Source organism: Hippoglossus hippoglossus, chromosome 24 (assembly GCF_009819705.1).
Source record: "Hippoglossus hippoglossus isolate fHipHip1 chromosome 24, fHipHip1.pri, whole genome shotgun sequence".
In the NCBI taxonomy this organism is placed as follows: Eukaryota; Metazoa; Chordata; class Actinopteri; order Pleuronectiformes; family Pleuronectidae; genus Hippoglossus; species Hippoglossus hippoglossus.
In genome coordinates, this window is record NC_047174.1 from 12692766 (window position 1) to 12719245 (window position 26480).

Sequence of the window (26480 nt, forward strand, 5' to 3'; positions counted from 1 at the left end):
AAAAAAGCCCTTTGGTGAATGTTGTTCTTCAAGACAAACATGGAGAGAACTGAACAACGTGACTGCAGTAATATTTACAATTTGCACATTCAGTTGAAACACTGACGAAGAGGTTCTGCGGGCGAAAGGAGGAATCAAGCCCACAACAAAAACAAGAAGTTGCAAGCATCCAGGAGCAGAACAACCAGATGCCTTACAGGGTAGCACTCGGCTTTAAACAGGGAGGGGAGAGGAAGGGCGAGGGGGGTGGAACAATGGTACAAATCAGAAGTGGAATGGGACAGCGTTACGATGGGAGGTGATTGGCTCTCCCGTGGAGGCTAGCTCTTATCCACAGGCACCCAGGGGAGGCGACCCCTCACACACACCAGCACAGACAGCATCACAGAATTCAGTTCTTTAGGAGTTTTGTTCGTTTGTTTTTTTTCAGTTGTGTTTCTATTTTCTTTTTCAAGTTTTATCAGGAAGTGCTTCATTGCTGAAGTGGTTTGGGGCGACCACTCTGCTTCTCCGCTCGAGCGCTAAACCACAAAATGGACTTTGCAGCTTCAACAAGGCATGTGCTGGAGTCCAAGGGCCCCGAGGTGTGCAGAGTGCGGATTTAAACATGCGTCCTTGTTTTTTAATGTCGTATTATTTTTGAATGATCTGGCATTTTTTCGTCAATGCTACTACTCGATTCTCAGTTGAGCAAAAATCCCCTTAGACTATAAAAGGCACTGTGAAAAGAAAGGCTCATGTTTGACCTCTTCAAACCAAACACACCTCACCCATGACGCGGTCTAATCTCTAACAAGTGTTTTATAAATAAAAGGGTCTTGCTTGAGAAGAGTACAAAAAGACATGGCTATCAGCACATTGTCTGCCCCTGTTGGCCATCTCTCGACACACAGCGACTCCGTGTGAATCTCTGACCTCTCCTAAGCCTCACATGAATGACAGTGACTTGTACTGAATGCTAATGGCCGTGGTACACGCGCTCCTACAATAGCTGAACGTGAACGAGGAGCCCAAAATAAATCCCACAATCTCCCCCCTCTCATGTAACTGTTGCAGCAAAGCGGGGGCCTGAGCCGGACTCATCCCGACGACTGATCGAACATGTAATAACTCCCAGACACACGCCACAGCCCATGTTGACTTATTGCCTACCTTTTTAAATACAGGAGCTGAATTATTGAGAGAAGTTGGCACCGAATGACGCTTCTGCGCAGGAACATACACGTGGTGGATGAAAAAAAACCTGGACCTCTGTCACGCACACGCACGGCTCGATGAACTGAAATGAGCTGCAGCACTTTTAATTCACACACGCTCCATCGCCGCTCCTGATTAACAGACCAATCAATGAATCCTCACAGCAAACGGAAAAAAAGAACCGAGAAAGAAAATTGAAAATGCCAAACTGAAGAGCTGTACAGATGGGAAGTGTGTTTTAACGTGAGACGAGCTCCTAATATACTATGTTGGAAAGAAAATATATAAAGAGCGTTATGTTATGAGAGGAATAGCTAATATTTAGTTTATAGAAACAACCGGCATTTTTTCATCAGATGATGCTGTTTTTTTCTTTTAAATAAACCAATGAAGTACGTTTTAATTTGTACAAGCACCTGACATCTATAAAGAAGAGGCAAGAAGAGAAGACAGCTCACACGCACGCATACAGAGAACAGAACACCTGAGAAAAATGACCAGAAGGGGGCAGCACAGCACCCCCGAAAACACAACAGGTTGAGAGGACAGGATAAAAGAGAGAACGACAGAAGGAGAGGAGAGAACGACACAGTGTCTTGGGGGTGAAGTTCACGGTGCGTGTCGTGCGGGAGCGTCCAGCACCGCGGACGTCTCTGCTGGACGACAACCAGGTGGGGTGGGTGGGGCAGGGATCAGTAAGGGCCGGGGCGCCGCTTGTCCGAAAGCTGAATCAGGCCCTCGATGTGCGGCTTTACACAATTTCTGTGTCGGGGGGGGGGGGGAGCAGGGACTGTTTCACTTCTGTGTTGTGCTGGGCTGGACTGAGATACCAGATGTCTTGTCATTGTGCGGGCCCGCCTTGGGCCTGGGGTTCCTCTGTGGATACTGCTGCTGGTTTATGGTGGATCCCGGGGTGGTCTCTTAGTGGCCGTCATGCGTCGTCAACATTTCCTCGGCTCTCCGGTGCAGCTCCAAGGCTGTGAGCGTGCAGATGTCCCTGGGGAGCTCTGATTTCCTTCGCATCAATGGGCGCTCTCTCCTCTGGTCTTTTTGGATCTGGACACATGGAGACAGAGTGGTTTTAGAAGCTTTCTCTCCAGCCCTGCTTCACACACATCTAACTCCTGCCTGCCATGAGAAACAGAAATGTGCCACATTAATCTCTCTCAAGACAAACAAAAAACACATCTGCCTTCGCACGCACACTGTTCTCACACTTTCAACACAAAAAAAAGAAAACACGACTGATCCACATGTCGCACTGATGCTGCAAGGCCAAAGTAAAGATCCTTACATAAACAAACCTCACACTGCAACACAAAGATTGAAAAAGGAAAAGAAAAAACAGAGCATGATTACAAATGGCAAATATTATTTATCTCAAACAATCTAAAGCAGCAGGAAGACGCCTGGTGTGAATCACGTGACCCACGTATCTTAGTAATCTTGACAAATGAAATTATTCATGGGATGGAGGAGACTGTTTTTCCTCCGGCTATGTAACATAGCCTGAAATAGCCTCAAATGTGTGAGCGGTGGTCAAACCACATCTGAATATCTGTGAGCAAGAGGAGATCGTCGACTAGATAATCGTTTAAAAACATTATCAAATACATTTCGATGGACGTTCATGTAGCTGGGCTGGCTGGCTGGCTGGCTGCCCCCCCCAAGTTAACTCAAACCTACTTCAGCAAAAGACACGTATGCATATTCACTTATTCATAGTCACTACACACTGACACACCATTCCTCACCTGTGTCGCTTCCTCCACGACGGCTTTCTTTAGCATATTGACATCGTCCAGCAGTGGCCCGTCTGTCTCCATGTCCATTGGACTGCCTGAGCCCACCGAGTCCACGTACGTCATAAACTGAACGGGGAGAAGAGAAGGAAAGGAAATGTCAGAGAGCACCTCAACCACTCATGTAACATCTTTTGTGTGTTCAGTCATTGCAGCCTTTGATTTCAAGTATGTGGTCAATCAAAGGGCTTTCTTCTCATGCTAACATGCACCCGAGAGGTGTCCATAGAACTCAGCATATTTTGGTTATGTTGATTTACATGCAGACTCAAAATCTGAAGCAGTTGCTCATTGTAATCACAGAAACATAAATGTGGCGTGCAAGATTACAGTTAATGAGGCAATTCTTGACATAAATCAGTCAGTAAGATGTCTGCAGCAGATCTGCTGGGTTTAAAATCTCTTTACTCACCTGTGGGTTCGACTTTGCGAGATTCTCAATCTTCAGCCACGCTTCTTCTCTCTCCTTCCATTTAGCTTTCTCTCTAAGACGCCAAACAAAACAAACATCATTAAAAGGAAACTTCAGAAAAATTCACCCATCATACACAAAAATCTGCCTTTCAGGAGGTTTTGGTTCAGTTTTGGTCCATTTCTAATGATGTTTATATGATGCTTTTAATCGTGTGTAACAGTGTAATAAGACACAGAGAGCTGAGGCTGCTCTGGAAATCCATACATGACATCTCCCTTGTGACTTACTTGCTTTTCTCTGCCCTGAACTGCTGGGTGCAGTCATCGAACAGCTTCTGGTTCATCTCCATGAAGAGTTTCAGAGCGTTGTAGATCAGCCCGTGGATGGTCCTACAGACGCACAAAGACAACCACTCGTCTCTGGATTCATGTACTTAACTATCATCACAACCCATCATCAGACAGACACACACAGACCCACACAGGGCAAAGCCAGTGGAGGGACTCACTTGTTCCAGTGGGTCTTGGAGTTGCGGTATAGGGCCGGGAACATGATTGGCAGGATCTTGGCGGCATTGTCACTGATCAGGCTCATAATGTACTCATTGTTCCAGTAGTACAGAGCTCGCTCCGCTACCTAATGACACATCAGATCACATCAGGTTACAGATTCATGTAGACATTTTATTTTGATAGAAAATGTGCCCAAACGACTTCAGCATGTATGTTGCAACAAATACACTGAAAACACACATTCATGTTCTGGAATAGATGTCAGACCTGAAAGTGGGGGCTGGACACACACTTGGCCAGCTGTCTGAACAGGGGCTCCATGACTTTAACAAACTCGGACGGCTCGATGACGTCCAGGATCTCCTCCAGCTCGTTGAGGAACATGACCTCTTTTGGACTGTGGGTCTTTGGCCAGTACTTCAACAAAGCCATCACTGTCTGCACGCACACACACAGACAGACATGCACCCAGTTACAGGCTTATTAACGGCAAATGTTTGGACAGCTGACTACTGTTAAGTAAATAAGACACGACAGATACAATAAGCAACACATTTAGAAAACCACAGACTGCTATATGTATGTGTGTGTGTTTGTACATGTATATAAATAATAATAAGGTACTTGATCTGACTTTAATGGTTTCAAAGTTAGTTAGTTGTTCTGCTTTTGAAGACATAATGAAACTACTGCTTGATGTATTTTTCGTGACTAGCTAAATAATAGGGTTCATGAGTACCTGGTAAGTCAAATTACAACTTGAAACACAAATGGAATTATTGAATGAAAACACGGCTTGGCCGACGGACTCCTCGGGTCCGTACTGTTCCAAGTTGTTTCTTGAACAGCACGGATACTGAGGGGTAATTCAATCAACTATATTAACAACTTAACAATGTTAATAAATCAAAGTCTCACCGGTTCTGTGAGGGTGCTGTCCTTTTCTAGGAACTGTACTACACAGTAGGCCAGCTGAGGGAGAAAGACAACATGCAGTGAGTGTTCCACTTCTAACAAAACGCCAGTATTATAAAGACATTGACAAGATATTTACCTGTGGGTGATATACACTAAGTGACTTGACTTTGTGTAAAGGCAGCAGAACTTTCAGGAGGAATATCTTGTGCTCTTCCTTCAATGGTAATGCAAATCCATTGATTATGCTGTAAGGAGAGAGATGGTCATGAAGGAAATAAGTGCTGCAGTAGAGCTCCACTCCAATTGACTTGGGGAACATTAGGGTACCTACTGCATGTGCATCATTATGACAGTTACTGGAAATGAAGCACAGAAGTATACAAAGAACTGCTTCTTACCTGCCTAATATTTCCAGTAATTCTGCTATTCCATTATGATGTTCAGTCTCATAAATGAAACTGAAAAACAGCAACCAGAAACAATGAGTTCACCAAGTTCCACAACAACCCACGCAACAATAGTATGTCCAAGTCAACTAACTCAGCACTCACCTATAAAATATGTTATTTATCTGTTTCCTAATGTACGCTCGCAGGCCCAGGAACTTGCCATAGATGCGATGTAGAGTGGTCTTTAAAAAATCTCTTTCCCTGGGGTCTTCACTGTCAAACAGTTCTAAGAGCTAAGCACAAGAAAAAGCTGCTTATACACCAATAGAAAATACTACTTAGAACCAAAGACACAAATGTTTAAAGTGAAAATAACGCAAATCATTATGCACTTACCTGCATTACAAACTTCTGGTCAATATACTTTTTGGCTATGTTTGGTTGAAAGTCAGGTGACTCTAAGAAACGTAGGATGAATTCATAGACGAGCTGTGGAGGATAAGCGAGACGTTCACAGATTTGAAAGAAAGCTGAATGGATTTAATTCTTGCCAGTCAACAGTGAATGAGTAAAACGTTCTCCTGGAGTACACGTCTGTGTGTCCATGTTTGCGTGTGTACCTGTAGATGTGGCCATGCGGCCTCTAACGTGGGCTCATCCTCCTCTGGGTCGAACTCAGCACCCGTGGGGTTGGATGACGGTGGCAGCGTTCGAAACATGTTCACAGAAAACTGGGCAACAGACAAAGAGAGATTAGTTAATTCACAATTAAGACGAAGGACTCATGATACCATGTTTCAACTAAGGACCCATTTTCAAAACAGTATCTAACTATATTAAACTATATCCAAAGGCTTATAGTGCAAAAGAAATAAGCCCATTACAATTAGTTAACATGCAGACCATGACGTGTCTTTTAATCCAACATTAGCCTGATATCAAATCAAGTATATGATAGAAATTAGAAATACATTTAAAAAATATATATTTGATCATTTGAAAATACAATTACGTTGCTGTTGATGCCTCGTAAATTACCATTTATAACAAATGAAGAAGAAAGAAAAGCATCTTAAAGTTAAACCAGACAACTGCTGCTCTCTATGAATGCTGGTGGAGGGACAGACAGTGAAGGTAAACATAGGAAGCAATGGCCATGATCTTCGTTTTTCAACAGTTACACATAAACAAGTGACGAAAGCATCATTAGTGTACTTTATTAGGCAGCCCCCCCTGTGCACTGACCTATTATCACATTTCATACTGTGTTTAGCCTTCTATTGAGCCATAGTGAAAGGTAACAGCTGCTATTATTAAACCCTTGTAAACATGACCCCCCGCTGCTCAGTTTGGTGTGGTCGAGTCGAGTGTTTGCTTCTAAAACACACCTGACAGCAGAAACAATGAAACTGAATGAGGAGTTCTGAAATCCATCACTCAGTATTTGACAAGCAAATAAGACAAATAATCGATGGGCTGTGGTGCAACAGACAACAAAACTCTATGCGGCTCTGTCAAGAAACATTTCCATGGACAAAGGACTAAGAGTGTGAGATATCCAGGTTATTATACTGCACAGACCACAGTAAAAACACAAAGTTTAAAGACACACTGGTACAATGTTCTATATGTAAACTGGTTTATTGACAGTTTTGTCATACTCCACATATTGTATGTATTTTAAGAGGAAGATAAATTAATCTTCTCCCTGGTGCTGGGTAGTGATAAGAGCTTCTTTCCTTTACAATTCCCAAAACTAGGAAGCATCTGTCCATTTTCCCTCCGAGTCCATTATCACTTTCCAGACAGCACGCTTGGACGCTCCCTCCAGAGAGCAGTCATCAAGAGGTCAGGACAGTCACTCACCATTGTGTTTATATTCTAAGCAGAACCCATTTCTTACATCCCCCCAGGGAATAGAACTAATGGAGCAACCAGTGCTGTGTCAACCAAAGGTCGGCCAAAATATTGTTCTAGAGCCCCGACGCAGAGGCATCAAACGTGCTCTGACAGAGCGAGGGTTCGTGGGAGAAAATAATGCATGCGGCCTTAACATAAGAACACACTCTTAATGGCTATAAAAGTGTTTGTCGTGTCAATCTCCATACTTTGATGATGAAAGCGGTCAGTTGGCTTCAAAGCGCCCTCGTCTTTAAGGGGGCAGTGGAAAGGGGCTGCCGGGAATAAGAGTATATTTTCATGCTGATTTGGCCACTCTGTTGCATTTTCTGCTGCCCTGATCAAATGAAGCCACGGCGACAACGATGGGGCGAAATTTGCACCTTGATCATCTGCAGTTTACCGTGTGGCATTGAGGCTGGTCTTTGATTAACATCAAAGCCCTTTTAATTATTTGGCTTGGGAAAGCAAACCTGGCACCTTGAACGCAGCCAGGCCACAACCTCAGAGGGGACCGGTCTCTAAAAAATATACAGCGGCAGCTCAGTGACAGCCATACTGACAACAGCTCACATCTACAGACCTCGGATTACTGACCTCAAATGGGCATGAATGAGGGGTATTTAAATAAATACCACCCACTGACCACTGAATGAGTCACTTAATAGTTTACCAATTATTTAAAGTATTGAATCAGGTTTATGTGACGTGGATGTTTGGATTCTAACAGAGGTCAGTGATGCTCATGTGAGTTTCCTATGACTTAGTGAGCAAGGAGCTAATAAAGACTTACAGGGTCTGAAACCAGGAAGCACTATTGGCAGTGGGAACCTTTGTGCGTCCAAAACCCGTAGCCCAAAAATAAAGCCCACAGGAAATAGAATGAAGCAGCTTCTTAACCATTTCCAGATTATTAAGGACATTGGTGCATTATTAAAGCAATAAGTACAGCTTATAGAGTGAGATGACTCTTTAAGGTTACATGTATTCGCTAAAATACAGCAGAGCTTTAGTCACGGTCTTAGAACTTCATCGACAAGAAGAGAAACTCCCTGTCACCACAGATACACATGGTAACTCTCATCAACATATAACTGAGCAATTAACCGACCTGCTGTAACTACATGAGCCAGACAGACATGGTTTGTTTTATGGAGCTAAACGCTGTGGCCTTATAATGTTAATTATCTGACATAAGCCACAGAATGACATCCCTGGGGAGGTCAAGGCTGCTATGATATAGATAATATTTTATGGATGCCAATCTAAATTAAGAGAGGCACTCAGTTGTTGGGGGAACAGTGGTGATAAAATAAATGCTAAAAGTATTTTATGTTTAATACTGCTTGAGATGCAGTGTTAAGATAAAACCTATAAAACGGTAATCTATGCTACGAGACGTGTCATGATTAAATCTGTTTGTAATCTGATTGTAAAGTCGCGACATGGGTTATGAAAATCTGGTGCACTGTAACAATCTGGTGCACCAGTCTTGACCACAAGACATTAATGAGGCAGAACAGGAAAGAATGCAACTCACAGCTGTATCCGCATAAAAGACTCTAGAAGCCTGTGTAAAGGTTATGTTATGTTTGTTCCTTTGTCAAGATGCACGACCTATCGTATTTAAGGATTGGATAGGATTTTAACATTGGTGAAAGTAGTAACCATCTCTTTTAAAACAGTAGTAGATACAAAACGTATTGTTGCTTCTACTCACTAATCTGAATCCACACAAACCTGCAACAGCAACCGAAACATAACTAACACACAGTCCATTCCGGACCATCACACAGAGAAGTCTGAGCTCACATTGTGAAGGAAATTGGCTTAATTTTCTCAACACAATTCATTGACTCATGTAGAGTATACAGACGGCACAACAGATTTTTCTGTTGTGAAACATTTAATAGTTCAAAAACTGTCCTTGATTGTCAACTTTGTTCAATGTGAATGCCAATCACAAATCCAAGTCCCTAATTCACTCTGTTTGGATACTGACCACATGAACCACCTCTGGGTAGATGGGTTCGGTGATTACGTTCCTGTTGTGGGTGATGTACTCCACCATCTCGCTCAGCGCTGCCCGTTTCACCTCCTTCCATTTCAAGTCGCTCAGTGGGTCTGAGACAAAATCGAAGAGGACGCAGCACTGCCGCAACTTCTGGATGAAGAGCTTCTCCTGCTCTGCAGGGGGAACGTCTACGAGAGAGAAAAGGAGGAAGACGGAAATTAAAAGATGTCAGTGTGTGTTCAGATTTCACATTTCAACACACAAGTACAGAAAGTTTATTTTACTGAAAATTGAACAGAAGTGAAATGAAATTTAAAATTCAAGTTAATTACACTGTCAAAGAAATTATCCCTCGCTCTATTGGAGCAATGGTTTGCCAATTGACGAGAAGTGTCGGCCAAACTGACCATGTGAAACACGGATCAACCATCATGTTTTATCCCACTGTGATAACCATGGATTCAAGTGTATAAATGTGTGTGTCCTTCTCAGAGCGATGAGGCGACTGTTGATAAGAAGTAATTCTAACAAGTTATGAAACATTTAACTAAAGCTTGACTAAATGATGTATAATAAATTAGACAGAACAGAACGGATCACACTGCATTAACACTTGTGTTTGTCATAACGACCCACAGCATAGCCAGCTTTTGTGCTAATGTGCCATGCTAGCTATCAATGCAATGCTAAAGAGAAGTACACAGGAAATAAAAACCAGATGAAGACACACCAGGTTAGCCAGCTGCCCCCTCATTCCCATTCACGTGATTTGATTGGCTGGTGGCTCCACATGGAACCACATTGCAGCTCCACAAAGTATGCCATCACCTCATTGAAAGTGAATGAGCAATGTTTCAATTGAGTCCAGCATCATAGAGAAGCATCCCAAAAAGTTTGCAGGAGTTCTATATAAAAGGAAAACACTTAAATGAGGCCGTTGCTCCTGAACCATCTTTTATAGACGTTGCAGAAAAATGTTGCACTCATGGTGGTTTCTATGCTTTGCAGCCTTTTTTCATGATCAACAATCACTGTACAAAGCTTTTTCTATGTTTTCCTCTTTTCAAGCACTCACTGATAACAAGGCTTTAAGAGTTATTCGTGTTGAGTTCGTATTTTGCTACTGTGGCGCTCATGTAGTGAGACTTCATTCAAAGACTTTATCAATCAATAATTTAGCCTTTAAAACGACAGTGTCACCACCACATCAATGATGCATTAGGCTCTAAGTAACGCCTGGAGCAATACGGGGCCACACCTGTCTGTGTTCAATCACTAACCTGCAATTTAAAAATCATTACATGTTTTTGTCACTACAGCACACACAACCGTCAATGAGCCAACCTCCAGTCTACAGACTCCGGTCTCCAGCCGATTGCATCATCACCGCACAACAGCTAATAAATCAATGAACAGCACAAATCCCTCACTCAACACAAATATATGATCAATTGCATAAATTATTTATCAAGAAAATGAGACACAAATAATATAAATGGCTAAAAAGGTAAGTTTGGAGTGTATGTTAAAATGCATAAAGATGTTCATCAACCCTCGCACACTGATGCAGAGCAGACAGCTCGGCGCACAGAAGCTAAATACAGAAGCACAAGGAGGTTTTCCTGCACTTTGAAACTGATACAAGTCTCAGAGGACCCAGAGGGCTTTCCCTACTCCAACACCAAGAACGTTTCAGACACACAAGCTGTACAGCTATATACTGCTGTCCAAGCAAGAATTTTAAAACAATGCTAAACCCTAACCGGTAACCACTGCAAGGATTTAACACAAACTACAACGTGCACTCTCCTTCTGGTTCTTGCCAGTTTTTGGGTATTGTTGAGAAAGGGCAGGGTAATGACCTGTTAAAAAATATAAAGTCTAGAAGCGCATCAGACCATCTGAAGTAGTTGGTGTCCTGTGAAAGGGTGACCTACTGCATGCCCTCTCGACCTATCAGTAAACTAAGTCAGTAATGTTACGTTGTTTTGCTATGAAAATGGCGGACAATCATGAAACCAGAGCATCTGAGAAGCAGCGTGTGGAAGTATTTTGGGTTTTACACCGAATAATGCAAAGTAACGATCAAAGGTGAAGCTGTTTGTAATCTGTGTATCATACAACTACCTTATGACAAATCTGAGGAGGCACCAGACGAGCGGAGCAACGTGTTCAACCTTGTCTGACTGTTTGAATATTACTGAACAAACTGTGTGTGAAGCCCAATTTGCTCAAAATGTAAATGTACACAAGCAACCCAGGAGCTAATCAATTTGCCTCAGATGATCAAACTCCTCATGAACAATCGTCATGTGTACTGTAGGTTGCCATGGTGACCACAGACAGAGACAGGACTTTGGACGAGGGGCTGACTGCTGCTATACAGCGATGAAAGCAGACTGCTGCTGCTACACTGGAATCATATGCTGCCGATTTGCTGAGCCTAAGAGCTGCGACCACGAGACGAGTCGGCACGACTGACCTTGTTAAACATGGAAGATACCAACAGGGAGTAAAGAGAAGGAACTCCAATACAATTTGTCAGTACTTTCTATAACTTCACAATCTATAAACAATACAAAAGGCAGATGTGCTGGGGCTGTGCCTAGAAAGTATTATCATTATCAATCACTGTCACAATCAATCATGACTATTAAGTATTTTTAGAACAAATTCTGGGATAATCAATCAATCGTTTTGTCTATAAAATGTCTGAAAATATTTTAAAGTGGTAGTTTCTCACTGCCCAAGGTGATGCAGTGTGCCCCATTAATTACTAAGACTGTGTTGTTGTTGTACCATTAGGCTAGAACTGTCCCAAAGGACACAGAAAAACTGAACCTAAAGTTGGACCACAAAATTACAAGAAAGTGTAATAGGGCTACTGGCCTTATTAAAATGAAAAAAATAATCATTATGAGGATTTTGAATTCTTACAGAAACCTGCATTAGCACAGATCAGCCTGTCTGAATGAAGGCGAGAGGTTATGGGTCCGTCTGGTTCCAACAACAGGATGTAGAATGATACTGGGACACGGGAAATTGTCTAGTCGATGTTGTTTTAAAGAGTGGGTTGACTCTATGAAAAGAATATGTACTTTGAAATATAAATAAATAAGCATAGATCAGCCTGTGAATGCCACAAGTCAAATGATTGTAGCATAACATCATATAAAAAAAACAAACAGAGTCAAATTCAGTCAGTGAACCCGAATGTCAGATTGAAGAAAACATTTAGCACTCCGGGCAGAGACATTGTTTTTCCGACTCTACAAGACGGTTAGGCCAAAATAATTGATTATGTTAAATTATGTAACTGCAACTGACGCCATGTTATTCACACAAGTTAACCACAAACAACATAACAGTAAACAAAACCCCCCTATATTAACTCTATAACCCTAAAAGGCAGTTTCCAATTTTCTTTAGGTGCTTTCCTATGAACAGAAAACGGATGCATAATAGATGCATACATAAATCTCTACATAAACTGACTCATATGACTTGCATGTGCATGCACACTCCTCTATACACAGAATGACCTCGTTTTTCCTGGAAACTTCAGTTCACCCAACATTTTGTATTCATCCTTTGTATAATCTGCCTTTAGCACACAAAACATTTAACATGTCTGTATAACACATCATTTCAGGTTACAAACCTTATCGTTTGCAATAAAGAAACAATGACCACAACAATAATCACAAATATTTGTAAATATTAATTTCCAGTACTTTTTTGCAGTACCGTTTTGAATGTTTCCTCTATGGCATGTTGGCGCAATGTTACTAAAATCAGATATGAGACCAGTAAAAATGTAATTACTGTTCACTGATGAAATGAATCAGTTCTAAGAGCTGCAGAAGTGTAGGTTGTGCAAACACCCACACAGACGAGCGCCTGATCCTGGATGAACGGCATCATCAGACGGACTTCCCTACACCTCCACGTTTGTGAGTCACAGCAGCACTGCCGGTATTCAACACACAATTCCACATCCAGCTGCCTGTGTGCTACCTGGAAATGTCAAGAGTTTTACCTATTTAATAACCGTTTCTTTATAAATGCACTGAAACAGCGCACTTCAGCATTTAAAGCTTCGGTTTCCAGAGGTGGTGGATACTTGAGGTTTGCTTCTGCAGTACAGTACCTCTGAACAAGGAGTCAAAGTAGCTCTGCACTGACGTCATATTTCATTCTCTCTAACCAAACTACTGGCCACAAACAGGATCTAATTGAGAAGCATAAATAGGTCAAACAAGTGGGAATTTAGTTCACCCCTGAGATTCGACAGTCACATCCACAGAGGACAGTAATGGGGATGTGTTACATATTTCTGCATTCCATTTATGTAAGTATATACTTGTAGTCTCAACTTCCCAAAAATGTTTAAAACATGAAGCAGCTATTTCTAAGCCATGTAACTTTTCTAAGGAAAAAGCACACAACTTTGTGTCCAGACGTGTACTATCGACTCAGCCTGCTCAACTCTAGCACAAACAGGAAGCAGGAAAACCTTTAATGTCAAAAGCTCTCCAAATGTATTCAAATTAAAACACACAACATGTAGACACACAAAATGAACACAGAATATTTCACTGGTTTTATCAGAAATGCCCCTAAACCCTCAGTAGGGAAACTTCTAGGTCAAGCACACCTGTATATGGAAGTGGTGTGTACCTGTTACTTTGATGCTGAAATATGGGTTGAACCGTGAACACCTCATCTCATCAGCCCCCCCGAGTGCCGAGAGGTCTGGCAGCTCCTGTTACACAACAGCACTAGGGTTTCTGAACAGGCCTGAAATATTAAAAGTCATGCTGTGCAACTGCAGACTTCACACAGACCTCTCTGCATGGATGGGCAAATAACCTTTACTCATCTAAAGGCTCAAGCTTGCACACAGGAAACCAGTCACGGAAACAAATTGCTCTGAAGAACAAATCTCCAATCCCACAACATCTACTGCTGCATATATTATCAACTAATGTAACTCTAGCACCAGTGACAAAAAAAAAAAACTTAGTGCAAACTCTGGGTGAATGTAGAATCAGTCCAACCAAAACAAATCGAGACAGGTAGCTATTATTTTAATTTATGTATCCCTTTGCTTTTTAACATTATGAAACCGTTGGAAACCCATGCAAGTCACAACATGAGACTCACATCTCATGGCAGTGGTATGCATGTGCTATAACAGCCTATATGTTAAATGAACACTGCCAGATTGGTTTCTAGAGAAAGTTTGATGTAAATAAAATAAAACACAAATATTAGCTTTTCATTTCTGACAGTGTAACATTCAGCATCACTCCCAGCATTCATTCAGAGTCAGTTTCTGTTTTCCCTGCTCAGCCCAGCACACTTGCTGCAGCTCCCAGGTTCAAGCTTCATCTGATAAGTCAGCAACTAAAAAACTACTGGAAATTCAGCAACAGCAAACTTGCACCGTTACAGTCCCACACAAACTGACAACAAGCTTTGACCTCACTTCCTATGACATCTGCAGTCATGATGGGGGATGGGGAGACTCCAAACTAGCACTCTCCCACCCTCCCTCCCCGTCTGAAGCCAAGTAATGCAATGTCTTGGCAGAAACCCTTCCTCACTCTTCCTCGCTGACACACAAACACAATCCCCTGCTTCCTCTTCCAAAAACACTCGTGCCACCAACACCAGATAAATGTGACTCTTGCAGTAACTTTTACAAAAGTCCCCTGGCACAGACATGTTCCTCTATGACATCCAAATTAGCAGCTGCAGTTACTAAATGAAAACGACATTCTTGCCCATCATCCCTTGAGAAAAAAAAAGCAGGAGCACAGAGCAGCAGAGGAGGCTGATTTCCTATTCTCACCTCTGAAATGCATGAGGGCCACAGGCTGGAAAGGCCCATTGGAGCTCGGTGCATCCAGAACCATCCCGCTGGCAGCTCTAGCACATGCCAGCATCAGTGAGCTGAGGCAGGAGGCAGGGGGGAAGAAGGCAGCCCAGGCTAAGGCGAGGAGCCAGCCTCCATTTTAGCACCAACACTCGGAGCAGAAAATGAAGCTCCCCTGCTGCTGGAGGGAACCAGCTAGTTAGTGATGTCATCCCCCACTGCAGCCGCCCGGTTGGCCGGACGCAGTCACATGGGCTGGCTGTCAGAATAAATAAACATGAGGGAAGGGATTGGCTGGTGGGCTGAGGGGGAGAAGGGGAGGGACAGTGACTGTGATTGGAGCAAGAGCAGCTACCTCTGTCAGGAGTTTTAAAACACAAACTACAGATCCGATTTCACCACAGCCTGTTATGAAATGTATATAAATAGAGAATATTAAGAATAGGACCAGGAACTATCCATTCCCACCCAATACGTGAGCAGCTTATAAGAATCAGTTCAGAAGAGGGTTAAGGTGATATCTCATTGGCAGCCTATAACAACAAACTCTAATACCACAAATGATCTTACAGATAACAAGTCTAGAATCCAATGCAACAAACTTCAACACACAAAAAAAGTTCATATGTAACCACAAGTATTGCAAGTTTATAGCTGTTTTTATTTAATATAAAACACCTCAAACAGGAAAACTATACGCCGAGGTTATGTGCCCAATGCAGCGTGTCAGATAAAAGCCCTTTGTACTTGTGTGACCGCCTGTATGTGTGAGCTGCCTTTGTGTGAATGTGTGTCTGTTTTTGCATGACAGATGGCTCTCCAGGAGTACAGCCCGGGCCCAGGTGTATGTGACAGAGAAACAGGAAGGCAGGAAGTCCCAATGTGAGCAACACAGGATGTGCATGTGCGGTAAGCAGCACACTGTCTTTCCCAGCAGCGCTGGAGACAAAACACAGCGCTGCTAAAGCTGTGCAAGAAAAGGGCATTATTTGACATTTCAAGAAAAGATATGTCTAAACATAATTTACGAAATGAATTTGAGCAATTCAGTGAGTGTTAGTGTTTGTCAACATTATATAAAGGTAACACACACAAAAAATGCCTGTGTAATATGAAAGGACTGATGAAGTTCAGTTATATAGTGCTGGATGTACAAAGTCCAATTCATATCAGTTTTATGCTGCTGAATTCATTATGTGTTGCATATAATGTTTCCTTTGTCCGGCAGATGTAGCCGTCAATAGGGCTTTGGACAAGTTAAATAAAAACACTTTTGTATCGCACAGTTGGACGACATGTACAGTTTTCCAAACAAAGCCATGTGTTTTTAGGTCAAACATTTATTTTGACTTAGGGCTGCACATTTAATGCTATTTTCACATTGGGGACATCAGCTGCATCAAAACAAGCGTCCCTAACTTTCCTCTCAACCAATGACAACGCGATTTTCCACCACGTCGTAGAAACTGGCAGTGAGTAAAATAAAGAAGTGGGAGTGGGAGACATCGGCAAGTAGTGGGAGGAGAAATTTAGAAAAAAACTAATTGTGCAGAGGGAAATCACACTGATAGTGATGAGAACAAGATGTATTCATATATTTAGTTTTACGTTTCAGTATGTGTACCTACCTCCCTCAAGAAAACCATGCCTCTTTTTATCCACAATTGTGCAGCTCAATTACTGTATTCTAGTTGTCTACAGTCACTTTATATAAACACAAAGAAATGCATTATTTGCTGCTACTTCTGCTTTAGGAGGTGCAGGACGTGTTGGGGTGGTACGAGTCGGGATGTCACATTTACATTAATCTCTCCTTAGTCTCAGGCTTGCTTTTGTTTGCTTTCGCTGCAGTGGCAGGACCCTATAAACCAGTCATTTATGTTTGTCAGCCAGCTAAAAAACATCTTAAACTAGGCTACACTGTACGAATACGAATGAGTACATCCCGAACATAATGATCTAGTCCCCAAACACAATTTAGCAGCGCAAATGAACTCAAACACCGAGTCTGTCTGGTCCTCTTATATACAATAATGGGGCATTTCAGCAGCAGAGACTAATCTGAGCATATAAAGGGCTCTTTCTTGCCTTTCTATTCCAGAGTCATGAGGCAACATCCCATCTAAAGACCTGTTGTTCTGACCAAGACAAGATAACGCTAAATACAGACGCTTGTTACAAATACGATCCAAATGCTCCCTTGCCACATGCATTCATCGGGCTTGTGCATTTTACAGTGTCTTTGATATTTCTGGCAGCAGGAAGAGAATTAACCTGTGAGGCATCATGAGTCTGTACGGGATGTTTGCTCATAGTCGAGCTTTCTCTACATTCATCATAGATAGGAGTAGGCCGGCGTAAAATACACAGTGGTGCGGTTCATTTCAATGAGGTCTGCTGATTTGCAATGTCATGGCCCCCAGTAATAAACGCTTAAGGCTTGAATCTATTTGGAGAAAAAGACCGATCCATGCAGCATGAGGACACACATGCTTTTAAAAAGGAGCTGAACCTAATTTTCCCATTAAGCAGCTTCCAATGACAGAAACACAGCTCTAACGTTATCCTGAATTAATTAGCATTTATCTAACAGTGGATGATCAAATCAAATGAGAGACATCATGTTTATTATTATGGCATAACTGTACCACTTTCACATACAAATTTAACAACAGATTCCTAGATTCCTATCCGCAGTATTATTCTGGGACACAAACCTTCCTCTTCAAGTCAATGTTTTAATTGTCCATAGGCACAAAGGTGATTTCTCCTGCTGCTGCCTATGCTCAGTCTGATTTCCACAGACAGGTTTATGTGTTTGTGTGTGTGTGACAGAGAGCTACAGCGGATTACAGAGTTCTGCACACCGCTCTACGATGGAGCAACAGCACAAAACACTAAGATCTTTCATGCTGTGTAAAAAAAAAAGTATGATTATGAACTGGTGGCAAGACAAATCTGAATGTCGGGCAGCCACAGTGTAGATAATTACCCTCCAATGCTTTTCAGTTTGGTTTTTGTCTGGCCAGGGATGTCATTCTCATGAGATGCGAGTCTCTTCCTCTACTACAACCTGCTTTATGTTTCTGTCGACCACATTAAAAAATACCTGCAAAAGATTCAGTTTCTCCTCAAACTTTTCTACCCTTCTAGAGTTTTAACCTGGCTGTTGAAAACATAAAGATGATACATCATTAATCAACGCTGTGCAATGCGTTTGTCTTCCTGTAATAGTCACACATTTTAAGCAAACACTGTAATACACACACAAACAATATTAAAGACACTGTAAGAAGTGCCGTAACCGCTGTAGTAAATTATGCATGGGGATTGTTTCTGCACTCTAATATTAAAACACTTAATAAATCCTTTTTCAAATCAGCATTAAATCAATACCCACAAATAAAAGAGTGACTTTACAAGCTAGATTTCACCTCTCACTCTGCATTTTAGTAAAGTGATAATAAAAGGGCTAAATTATAATGTAGTTAGAAATTATTCAAATATTTCGTTCCAGAGGGGCAAAATAATTGTTCTCATTCTCTAACCACCAGATGGCGACAAACCCATTGAGGCCAAGGGTTCGTGCAGAACAGGTCCTGCTGTCAAAGAGAACACATACAGAGAACAACTGTCGTCCTGTGTTTTTTGGCAAGTAATATACTAGACTGAGACCAGAAGGAAATTAACAGGCACCTGTAGAAGACTTATCTTCTCTTTACTTTCTACGGTGAGAATATCTCCAGCAAACATTTAACCAGTACACAAAATTCCTGATTTGTGTACTTTTCTTAAGCCTTGTAAAACCCAGAGTCTGAAACAGGCTCTCGCCATATGAAGCGTTCGACAGAAAGCAATTAAACGGTTGTGCGGCCAAACCCGAAAGCTGCGAGAGTTTAAATGTACTCTGGAGTCACAACAAGTACATTTGGTGGGCTCATGGGAAAGGCCTGCCTTCTGGTCAGGGTTTTTCATCCTCACCTCAACCATGTGGCTCTGCGGGACAGGCTCGCGGACATGTGTTTCCATCAGGAGGAGGTGAACATGCCTGGAATGAAAACAGGCCACGCGCGGAGCCTGTTTGGACAGGACTGAGTGATAACATCTACCGGGCCACTGTGGGATAATGTTTTGCAGAATGTTATCAAAGTTCTCACTGGGGTGTGGGAAGTGAGCAGCCTTTATCAGAAATTAAGTTATGCCTGACGCAGCCCGGGGGTAATGGCTAACCAGGACCGAGGCAAAGGTATAGTTTATGCTAGAGTTCAGTTCTTCTTGTGTCCATTATTTATAAACCAAAAGTAAAAACTAAATGGTTCACGATAACACCACAGCTGCTACAGTTCCTACATTTTGCTCCATTGTCTCCAAAAAAGTCGCAAGAGGCTCACTGGAAGTAGAGTGAGCACACTTAAAGAGCTGCAAAGAAAACTAAATAAAGAAAAAAGGAGGGCGTGTGTGTGAAAATGGAAAACTGCATTTTGCAGACTTCTGCGTGCCAGCCGAGAAGTTAAAAAGGGTGCAACGGGCCACTGATGCAGCAGGATCCGTAGTCAACTTGTGCAGCACCTGTTCTAAACTTGCCTGTTTGGACTGGGCTGTTTGCTTGGCCTGTGGTAATGCTGGTTTCAGCTTTCTTTTTGAAACTGTAAAAGTGTTCACCTGTTTATTCAAAGTCTAGTGAAGCTCGACTTAGAATGCAGAAACCCCCGCGCTGGAGAATCAGTTGTTGCTGCTGCTATTGTCGTGAACGCGCTGTTGTCATGATCGACAACGTCAGTCGCATTGATGAGCCCCGGCCCCTGCTGCTACAGGGCGCTGGTTTCCTGTTTACTCAGTTCCGCCTCATTATTGCGCCTTATTAGGTTGTGAAGCCACATCACACAGAATTCAACACTGCTTCAACAAGACACATCAAAGTGTGAAGCCGATGAGATGAACGATTCTCGATATTTTCATTCCACATATGGGAGACGGAGATTTCTGGTATTACAAGATAGATAGATGTGTTTGTGAGAGAGTGAGAGAGAGTCCCCTCAGTCAGCTGATCCTGAGGCTTCAGGCTTCAGAAGAGACGGATATTATTACATTAACTATTCAACGTGTACCACAAAACCTGCAGTTATATATCCCCTTCTAGTTTCAACCACGTAGAGCACTTTACCCTATGAGTCATATTCACCTATTCACACACACATTCGCACAGCGCTTCTATATATAGTGCCTCTATATATAGCATTTCTCTGTCGCTCATCCATTCACACATCAGGCAGTTTGGGTTTAGACACGCAGTTCCACATGCTGACTGGGGGAGCTGCAGATCGAATTATTGACTTTCTGGTTAGTTCCACAGCAGCCCACAGTGCCATTTGGCTCTCAACAGAAAGGGCACGGTAGCAGATTATCCGACCACCGTCACTGATCAGAAACTGTACAGACTCGGGGATCACAGCCTGAACAAAGAGACTGGCCGACACACACAGACCTGGCTGCCTCCAGGAGATACAGCAGCATGTTAGAACTAAGATTTTCATATAAATTTTAAATGTTAGGTCTTACACTGAAGAGACTAAAATGCAAAATCTGCTTGAAGGAAATAGTGTCGGTGCTATAGCAGCAGCAAGATATGTTGCTGCATGTCACAGCCCAAGGCTACATCCGCACGTATATGCGATCATTAAAAAACGCTTTTAAAATGAGATCCTTCTCTGTCCAGACAAGCGTTTTAGCTCCATATCACAAGTCATCTCTATCCATGCTAACACACATGAAAATGCATTTCACATGACCACTCACGTACAATGGTCATGTGTCTGCCGGTGTAAACAGAAAGCAGATTTTCTATTTGCAGTTGGTTGCTTGGTTGCAGAAAATACAGCAAACAAGTAACGGCAATGGTGAAAAGTAAGAGCAGGGATTTCTTTTCTCGGTTTGAGGGCAAGAAGGACAGAGCACACGCACACAGACACACCCACTCAAACACTATTTTTATTTTCCCTTTTTTTCTTGTTAATGGCTTATTTTTCTGTGATATTGTTCACATTCATTTAATTAAATTGCGAGAGAGAGAGACTGAGCAGATAAATATGTTGTGCAAGGTTCTGCAATAAAGCGACAGTGCTGAACACTTTGTTAGAGATCTTTTATGTTATTATGAGAAGTAGAAAATAAAATAAATTAGTGGGACAAATTAGACTGTGGCAGGTCGCCACGGTCTGACTAATCAATGGGAAACAGTAGGCTAACGCAGACAAGCATCTTATCTCTTTGTGAGATGGGGGAATTTGTGTGACTTGTGTTTTTCAAACGATTTGTCTTTGAGATGAAATTCCCAAGCATCACTGACAGTGTCCAAGCTTATTAACTAGGCTTCGCTTACTGAAATGTAAAGTCATGAGGGGAGTTGAAACTGAAAGACTTTTATCCTTTGTTCGATTAGAAAACTGCGGCTGGTTGTTTTTTCTTCATTTCCTCTGAGTTTTCATCTTTTCTACTAGACATAGATCTAAAATAACTTTATATTGCACTGATAAATATATTTAATTCCACAAAGCAGTTGACTCAGTCTTATAGCCACTATCATCTACAAAAACTGTTTTTGTATTTGTACATGCATTTAACACTCCATTGAGGGCGGCTGTGGCTGAGTGGGGGTAGAAGAAGGTCGGCGGTTCGATACCTATCTGCATGCCAAAGTGTCCTCGGGCAAGTTACTGAACCCTTAATTGCCCCTCATAGAAAAAAAAAGTGCCGCCCATAGACGCACTGTATGAATGTGTGTGTGACTGGGTGAATGGCTATATAAATACAGACCATAATGTAATGACTTTTTTTCAGTTCACTGCCAAGTTAGCTGGGAGAGGGCAGTGGCCAGCCTCGTTGTGTGTATTCATGCATGGATACACAGACACATGCATAGACAATATAGCCAGAGGCAGAACAGCAGTGTCCAGTCCTTGCTTTTCAATCTGGTGCTCTGCTGAAACTGAGCTCACAGTAAAGTAAATAATACATTAACAATATGCATTTGCAAAGATCCACCCAATTTTTCCACAAAGGGAAGAGGAGGGAAGGACAGACACTGCTTGTCTGGTCACTGGTAACATCCTGAAACACAAGGACCATGGAATTAAAGCTTTATCTCATGGATTACAACTAAATATAGACACTTGGGCTAAATCCAGCGCAAAGTCCATCCCATGTACGTCCTCTGTTTGTTTCCATGGATTGCGTAATGTCATGCTCAGCTTAGTATTAAAATGAGGGTGATGCAGTCGGGGATGTTCATAGACGTTTCAGTATTCATTTCAGCTGAGTGTGTTGTTGTATGTGAACATTGCACTTTGTTGAGAATACAGCATTTTCTTACCCATTCACATGCCCAACTCATCTATTTTATGAACCTAACTAAAGAAAGTCCTCCTAAAGGCTTCTAAACCCAAAAGGCATTTTGTCTAAAACTCCTCAACCAAATGCAAACTGCTCCAGCCTAGAAACAGCGGCACAATACGTGCAGACGACAGCTCCAAATCCTAGGGCACTGGGTAATTAGTTTATTAGGTGATTAGGTGACAGGACCGAGGAATTGTACAGGTAAATACCTTTGAAAGCTGGCAGTTTCTGCAGCTCTCTGTTGTTGCTCAGGCTGAAGCGAGAGGAGCTCTGCCTTTTGTCCTTTTTGACAGGCGTCTGGGAACCTGGCTGTTTCCCCTTTAGCAGCTGAGTGGTGGGAGGAACGCTATTGCTAGCCTTCCTGTTCGAGCTCTGCTGAAACCGGAAAAAAAAAAGAGACACATTAGTGACAGTGAGGTAAGAGCAGGCGCATGCTGAACTGTGGCGCACACAGTGTGAAAGAGTATCTCTTTATGGATCTGATGAAACTGTGTGCACGTAGCCACCGGCTAAGCAGTTTGGCTGCCGTATGCTTTATCGGCATTTTAATTATATACAATGCGTCACCATTTATTCAATAAGACAGTACCTTGCATTATGTAACTAGGGTCATAAACTTCCATTTACCCAATGTACAGACTTACATTGGGTAAATGGTTCATGATTATCATCATTCCATTTAGCCATCCAACTGCGTTTCTCAAAAAAATCCACTGAAAAACACACACTTCGATACAGAGCTTATTCCGCCAGATGCAGCTGTGGAGCTGTGTCTGTCTAAGTCACAGCAGTTTCATCAAATTCATTTAAGACCCAGATAAAGTTGGCCACAGTCTGCAGCGCTGCAAGACAGCAGCTTAGGCTGGGCTGCGAGCAAGCTGTCGAGGCAAAGTGGGAAATCACGCTGAGCTAAGCTGTTATGGACTAGATTACATACTAATGTAATACAAAGACAGGAATTAACTCTGTACTCATAAGTTCATTAAGAAAAAGTAGAGACATCTGTCAATTATTTTCTAATTCAATGCTCAGACTGTACTTCATCACAGTTGTGGCTTCCTAAAACAGCAGATGAAGCCCTCCTGTCTCCCCTCAGTTTCATACAACACTGAATATGAGACAATAGGAATGGTGGGAGGTGGTGTCAACAGCTCAGAGCCCACTGATTTCAATTTGACACAAGGCTGCTGCATTAGTGGATCTGCGACATGGCTGCTCGGCATAAAACATGCAGGATTATTGCCCTGCATGAACTCGGCAGAGAGCTGATAACACATCTTCGGAGAGAAAACAAAGCAAGGGTCAACAAGGCCACAAGACATATCTAAATTCTTTATAACTTTTATTGCTTTGAGGCAAAGCGTTTAACTAAGATAAATGTTTAGGGAAATAAAGTGTTTTGAAGCCTGTCATTTTTCTTCTGGCAATTCAAATAGCCGTGAGCCACTCGTGAATTTGATTGGCTGGCTCCCCTAAACTCAAGTCATCCACAAATCATTTAGCACCAGGTTAACAACAAACAGCAGGAGAAGGAAAACCATGGTGCGGGTACAACCGAGTCCTGTCAATGAATCCTGTACAGTCCACCAGAGGCCTGATAACAAACAGGATATTACATCTGAAATTCTGATTAAGAGGACACCAACCTTGTACATGTGATAATCCTTCCTCACTACATGGAATTAAAGCTACAAGACATCATGGGCATCTCACCACGGTCGGAATCTGACTCATATTCGTACGGGGGCAACATTGCCCATTCCACAGATTGTTTATCCTCTATGCAAGTACCGGCTCCACTAGATGACAGGTGGAACAGTTCATCACTGGCTACCAGGAGCTGGACAGCAGAAATGAGGCTCCACTTGGGGTTTGTTAATGGTGGAAAACTACACTGCACAGGAGCTAAACACTGGCATAAGGGCACAGACTACACTCTAAAGAACAGGAGTACTGTTTCAATGAAAATTACTCAATTTTAGCACTGTCACCACACAACAAGGTTTCTTTTGGCCAAGGGGCCTTTTTGCAAGGAGTTTGCATGTTCCTCCCTTGTCTTTATGGGTTTTCTCCAGGTACTCCAGCTTCCTCTTACAGTCCAGAGGTTGATTCGGTTAATTGGAGGCTCTGAATTGACCATAGCTGTAAATGATTAAGTGAACGGTTGTTTGTCTCTTTATGTTGGCCCTGCGATAAACTTGCAACCAGTCCAGGGTCTCGCCCCTACGCTAGCTGAAATTGGCTCCAGCTCCCCACCTGCAGCCCTTGCAGGATAAGTGGTAGATAATGGATGGATGGATAATAAGTGTGGACTACTGTGGGATATTGCAAGGTCATTTCTATAATAACAATGATATAGAACTCATATTAGCTATGAACTATAACTGTATACGATATTTCTACCATATCACCAAGACTTTAAATCATGGGTATGATACATTAAGGTTTGGAGGGCATGATTTTATCCAATCTGAACATCCCCATGTTTGAACAGAATCACATCAGAGCACTGCAGTGGTGACTGATAATGCAGGGATTGGGCGTGTTGATTCTGACAATGCACTCCTTTCTCAAACAGCCACGATGCACTACACACACTGTGGTGTCTATGGTGCAGCATCGGTGGCATTTGAACTTGACCCACTGTTCCATGATTAGTGCCTCCTGAGGTGTCCTGCATCAGCCTACCTCATGCTCGGAATTCTCCTGCCCTCCACTCTTGCCCACTTTGGTAGATTTAGGGGTCTCCTGAAAGAAAGAGAGAGAGAGAGAAAGAAAGAGAGAAAAGGAAAAGTGTAAGTGCTGAGGTCATCTTGGCATAAGCAGATTGACAACATCAGCCAGCAGTCTGCAAGTGTGCCGCCGCCGCTGTGCACAAATCCCCGGCTAAATATAGCGCCTGCCCACCCAGTCTCTCACTCTTCAATGAGCAATTCTCCTGTAAGCTAGCTCACGTTACCCCGGAATTCAGCTCCGAACCCCAGGCGGACAACACGAGAGACAACCCAAAGAGGCACCAACTCACACAGGCTGTCACATTCATTCAAAGTGAACATAACGGTTTTTTAATTGAGCTAACGCACCAAGTGCTAACATGTTGGTGAGATTGCGGCTAGCTGCTCCTCGGCTAATGTGATGCTGCAGCTAAAATGTCTCCTACTGACACCGACCTATGGATAAATACGGTGAAATAAACCGCACGCGGACTTTCTCCTGCAGCGCCACAGGCTCCGGGGACGCTCACCTTGTCCTTCTTCGTTTTGTTCGGCATCGTAGAAGCGTCTCCGCCCTCGCTCCTCTCTCGGATCCTCCACAACCAGAAACCTTGACAACTCTCCGGGCACCAAACCGCAGGGCGGCTCAGCCCGCCCTCGCTCCGTGATTGGCTTGCGACCCGTCAGCTGACCCACCCCGGCGTCACCGATTTTACACGCTGCGCTGCGGGGGACCCCTGCTGGCGGCAGCTGCTACTACAACACGTGACAGCAGGCGCTCAAGCTGTGTTTTAGGGACTGGGCGATACCTTTGTGAAAAAAAAAGAAAAGGGAAAGCTCTGGAGATGACACGGGTTGGGGGGGGGATCATGCCAACTGAGGGTTTTTAGGTGGGTGCAGCCTTTATATATAGCATCATCTCTACTTCTGTATAGAATGCAAGCAGCCCCACCCCCTGCAGGGCACCACCACAGCACTGGGCAGCTCCTTCAGCCACAGACAGATTCGCCACCTCATTCATCCCACTTTAAACATTTGTCAGTGCAATTGTGTTAAAGGGATAGTTCACCAAAAATGAAAATTCACCCATTTCACCACTATGCCGATGGAGGGGTGGGTGAAGTGTTTGAGTCCACAAAACACTTTTGATGTTTCAGGGGTAAACAGCGTGGCAGCCAAATCGAATACAATTGAATAAAATGGCGACCACTGTAGCTGTGGACTCAAACACTTCACCCACCCCTCCATCGGCATAGTGGTGAGTGGATAAAGAGTGAATTAAGAATTTTCGTAAAACTATCCCTTTAATTTATTTTTGCTGGAAATGCAGGATTATTTCATTTGTAC

General features: G+C 42.8%; 1 protein-coding gene across 5 annotated transcripts; it reads right to left on the bottom strand.

Annotated features, from left to right (window-relative positions):
* Window positions 1-25813, bottom strand: ppp2r5cb (protein phosphatase 2, regulatory subunit B', gamma b). 5 transcript variants are annotated; one of them, XM_034579906.1, is made up of 16 exons: window positions 25664-25813; window positions 25108-25167; window positions 22629-22791; window positions 9135-9334; window positions 5854-5964; window positions 5630-5722; window positions 5396-5526; window positions 5243-5302; window positions 4981-5089; window positions 4845-4898; window positions 4194-4364; window positions 3923-4050; window positions 3702-3803; window positions 3412-3484; window positions 2952-3068; window positions 1-2253 (listed from the first exon to the last, which is right to left on the bottom strand). In XM_034579906.1, exons 1-16 carry the CDS (start codon window positions 25688-25690, stop codon window positions 2119-2121), a joined length of 1734 nt encoding a protein of 577 aa, XP_034435797.1. In that variant the 5' UTR covers window positions 25691-25813; the 3' UTR covers window positions 1-2118. The 5 variants fall into 5 exon arrangements, with proteins under 5 accessions (XP_034435797.1, XP_034435796.1, XP_034435800.1 ...); XM_034579905.1 differs by having other exon boundaries at window positions 22629-22794; window positions 25664-25802; XM_034579907.1 differs by having other exon boundaries at window positions 2193-2325; window positions 22629-22794; window positions 25664-25803.
* Between the last annotated feature and the right edge of the window lie 667 nt (window positions 25814-26480).

What these genes read in the sequence shown, in the direction of transcription:
- ppp2r5cb (XM_034579905.1), bottom strand. Translation starts at nt 25,690, where the DNA reads ATGCCGAACAAAACGAAGAAGGACAAG. An exon ending in AGGAGAATTCCGAGCATGAG is followed by an intron (nt 22,795 to 25,107) that starts GTAGGCTGATGC and finishes TTCCGGTTTCAG; the next exon opens with CAGAGCTCGAACAGGAAGGC. An exon ending in GAAACTGCCAGCTTTCAAAG is followed by an intron (nt 9,335 to 22,628) that starts GTATTTACCTGT and finishes TCTCTCTCGTAG; the next exon opens with ACGTTCCCCCTGCAGAGCAG.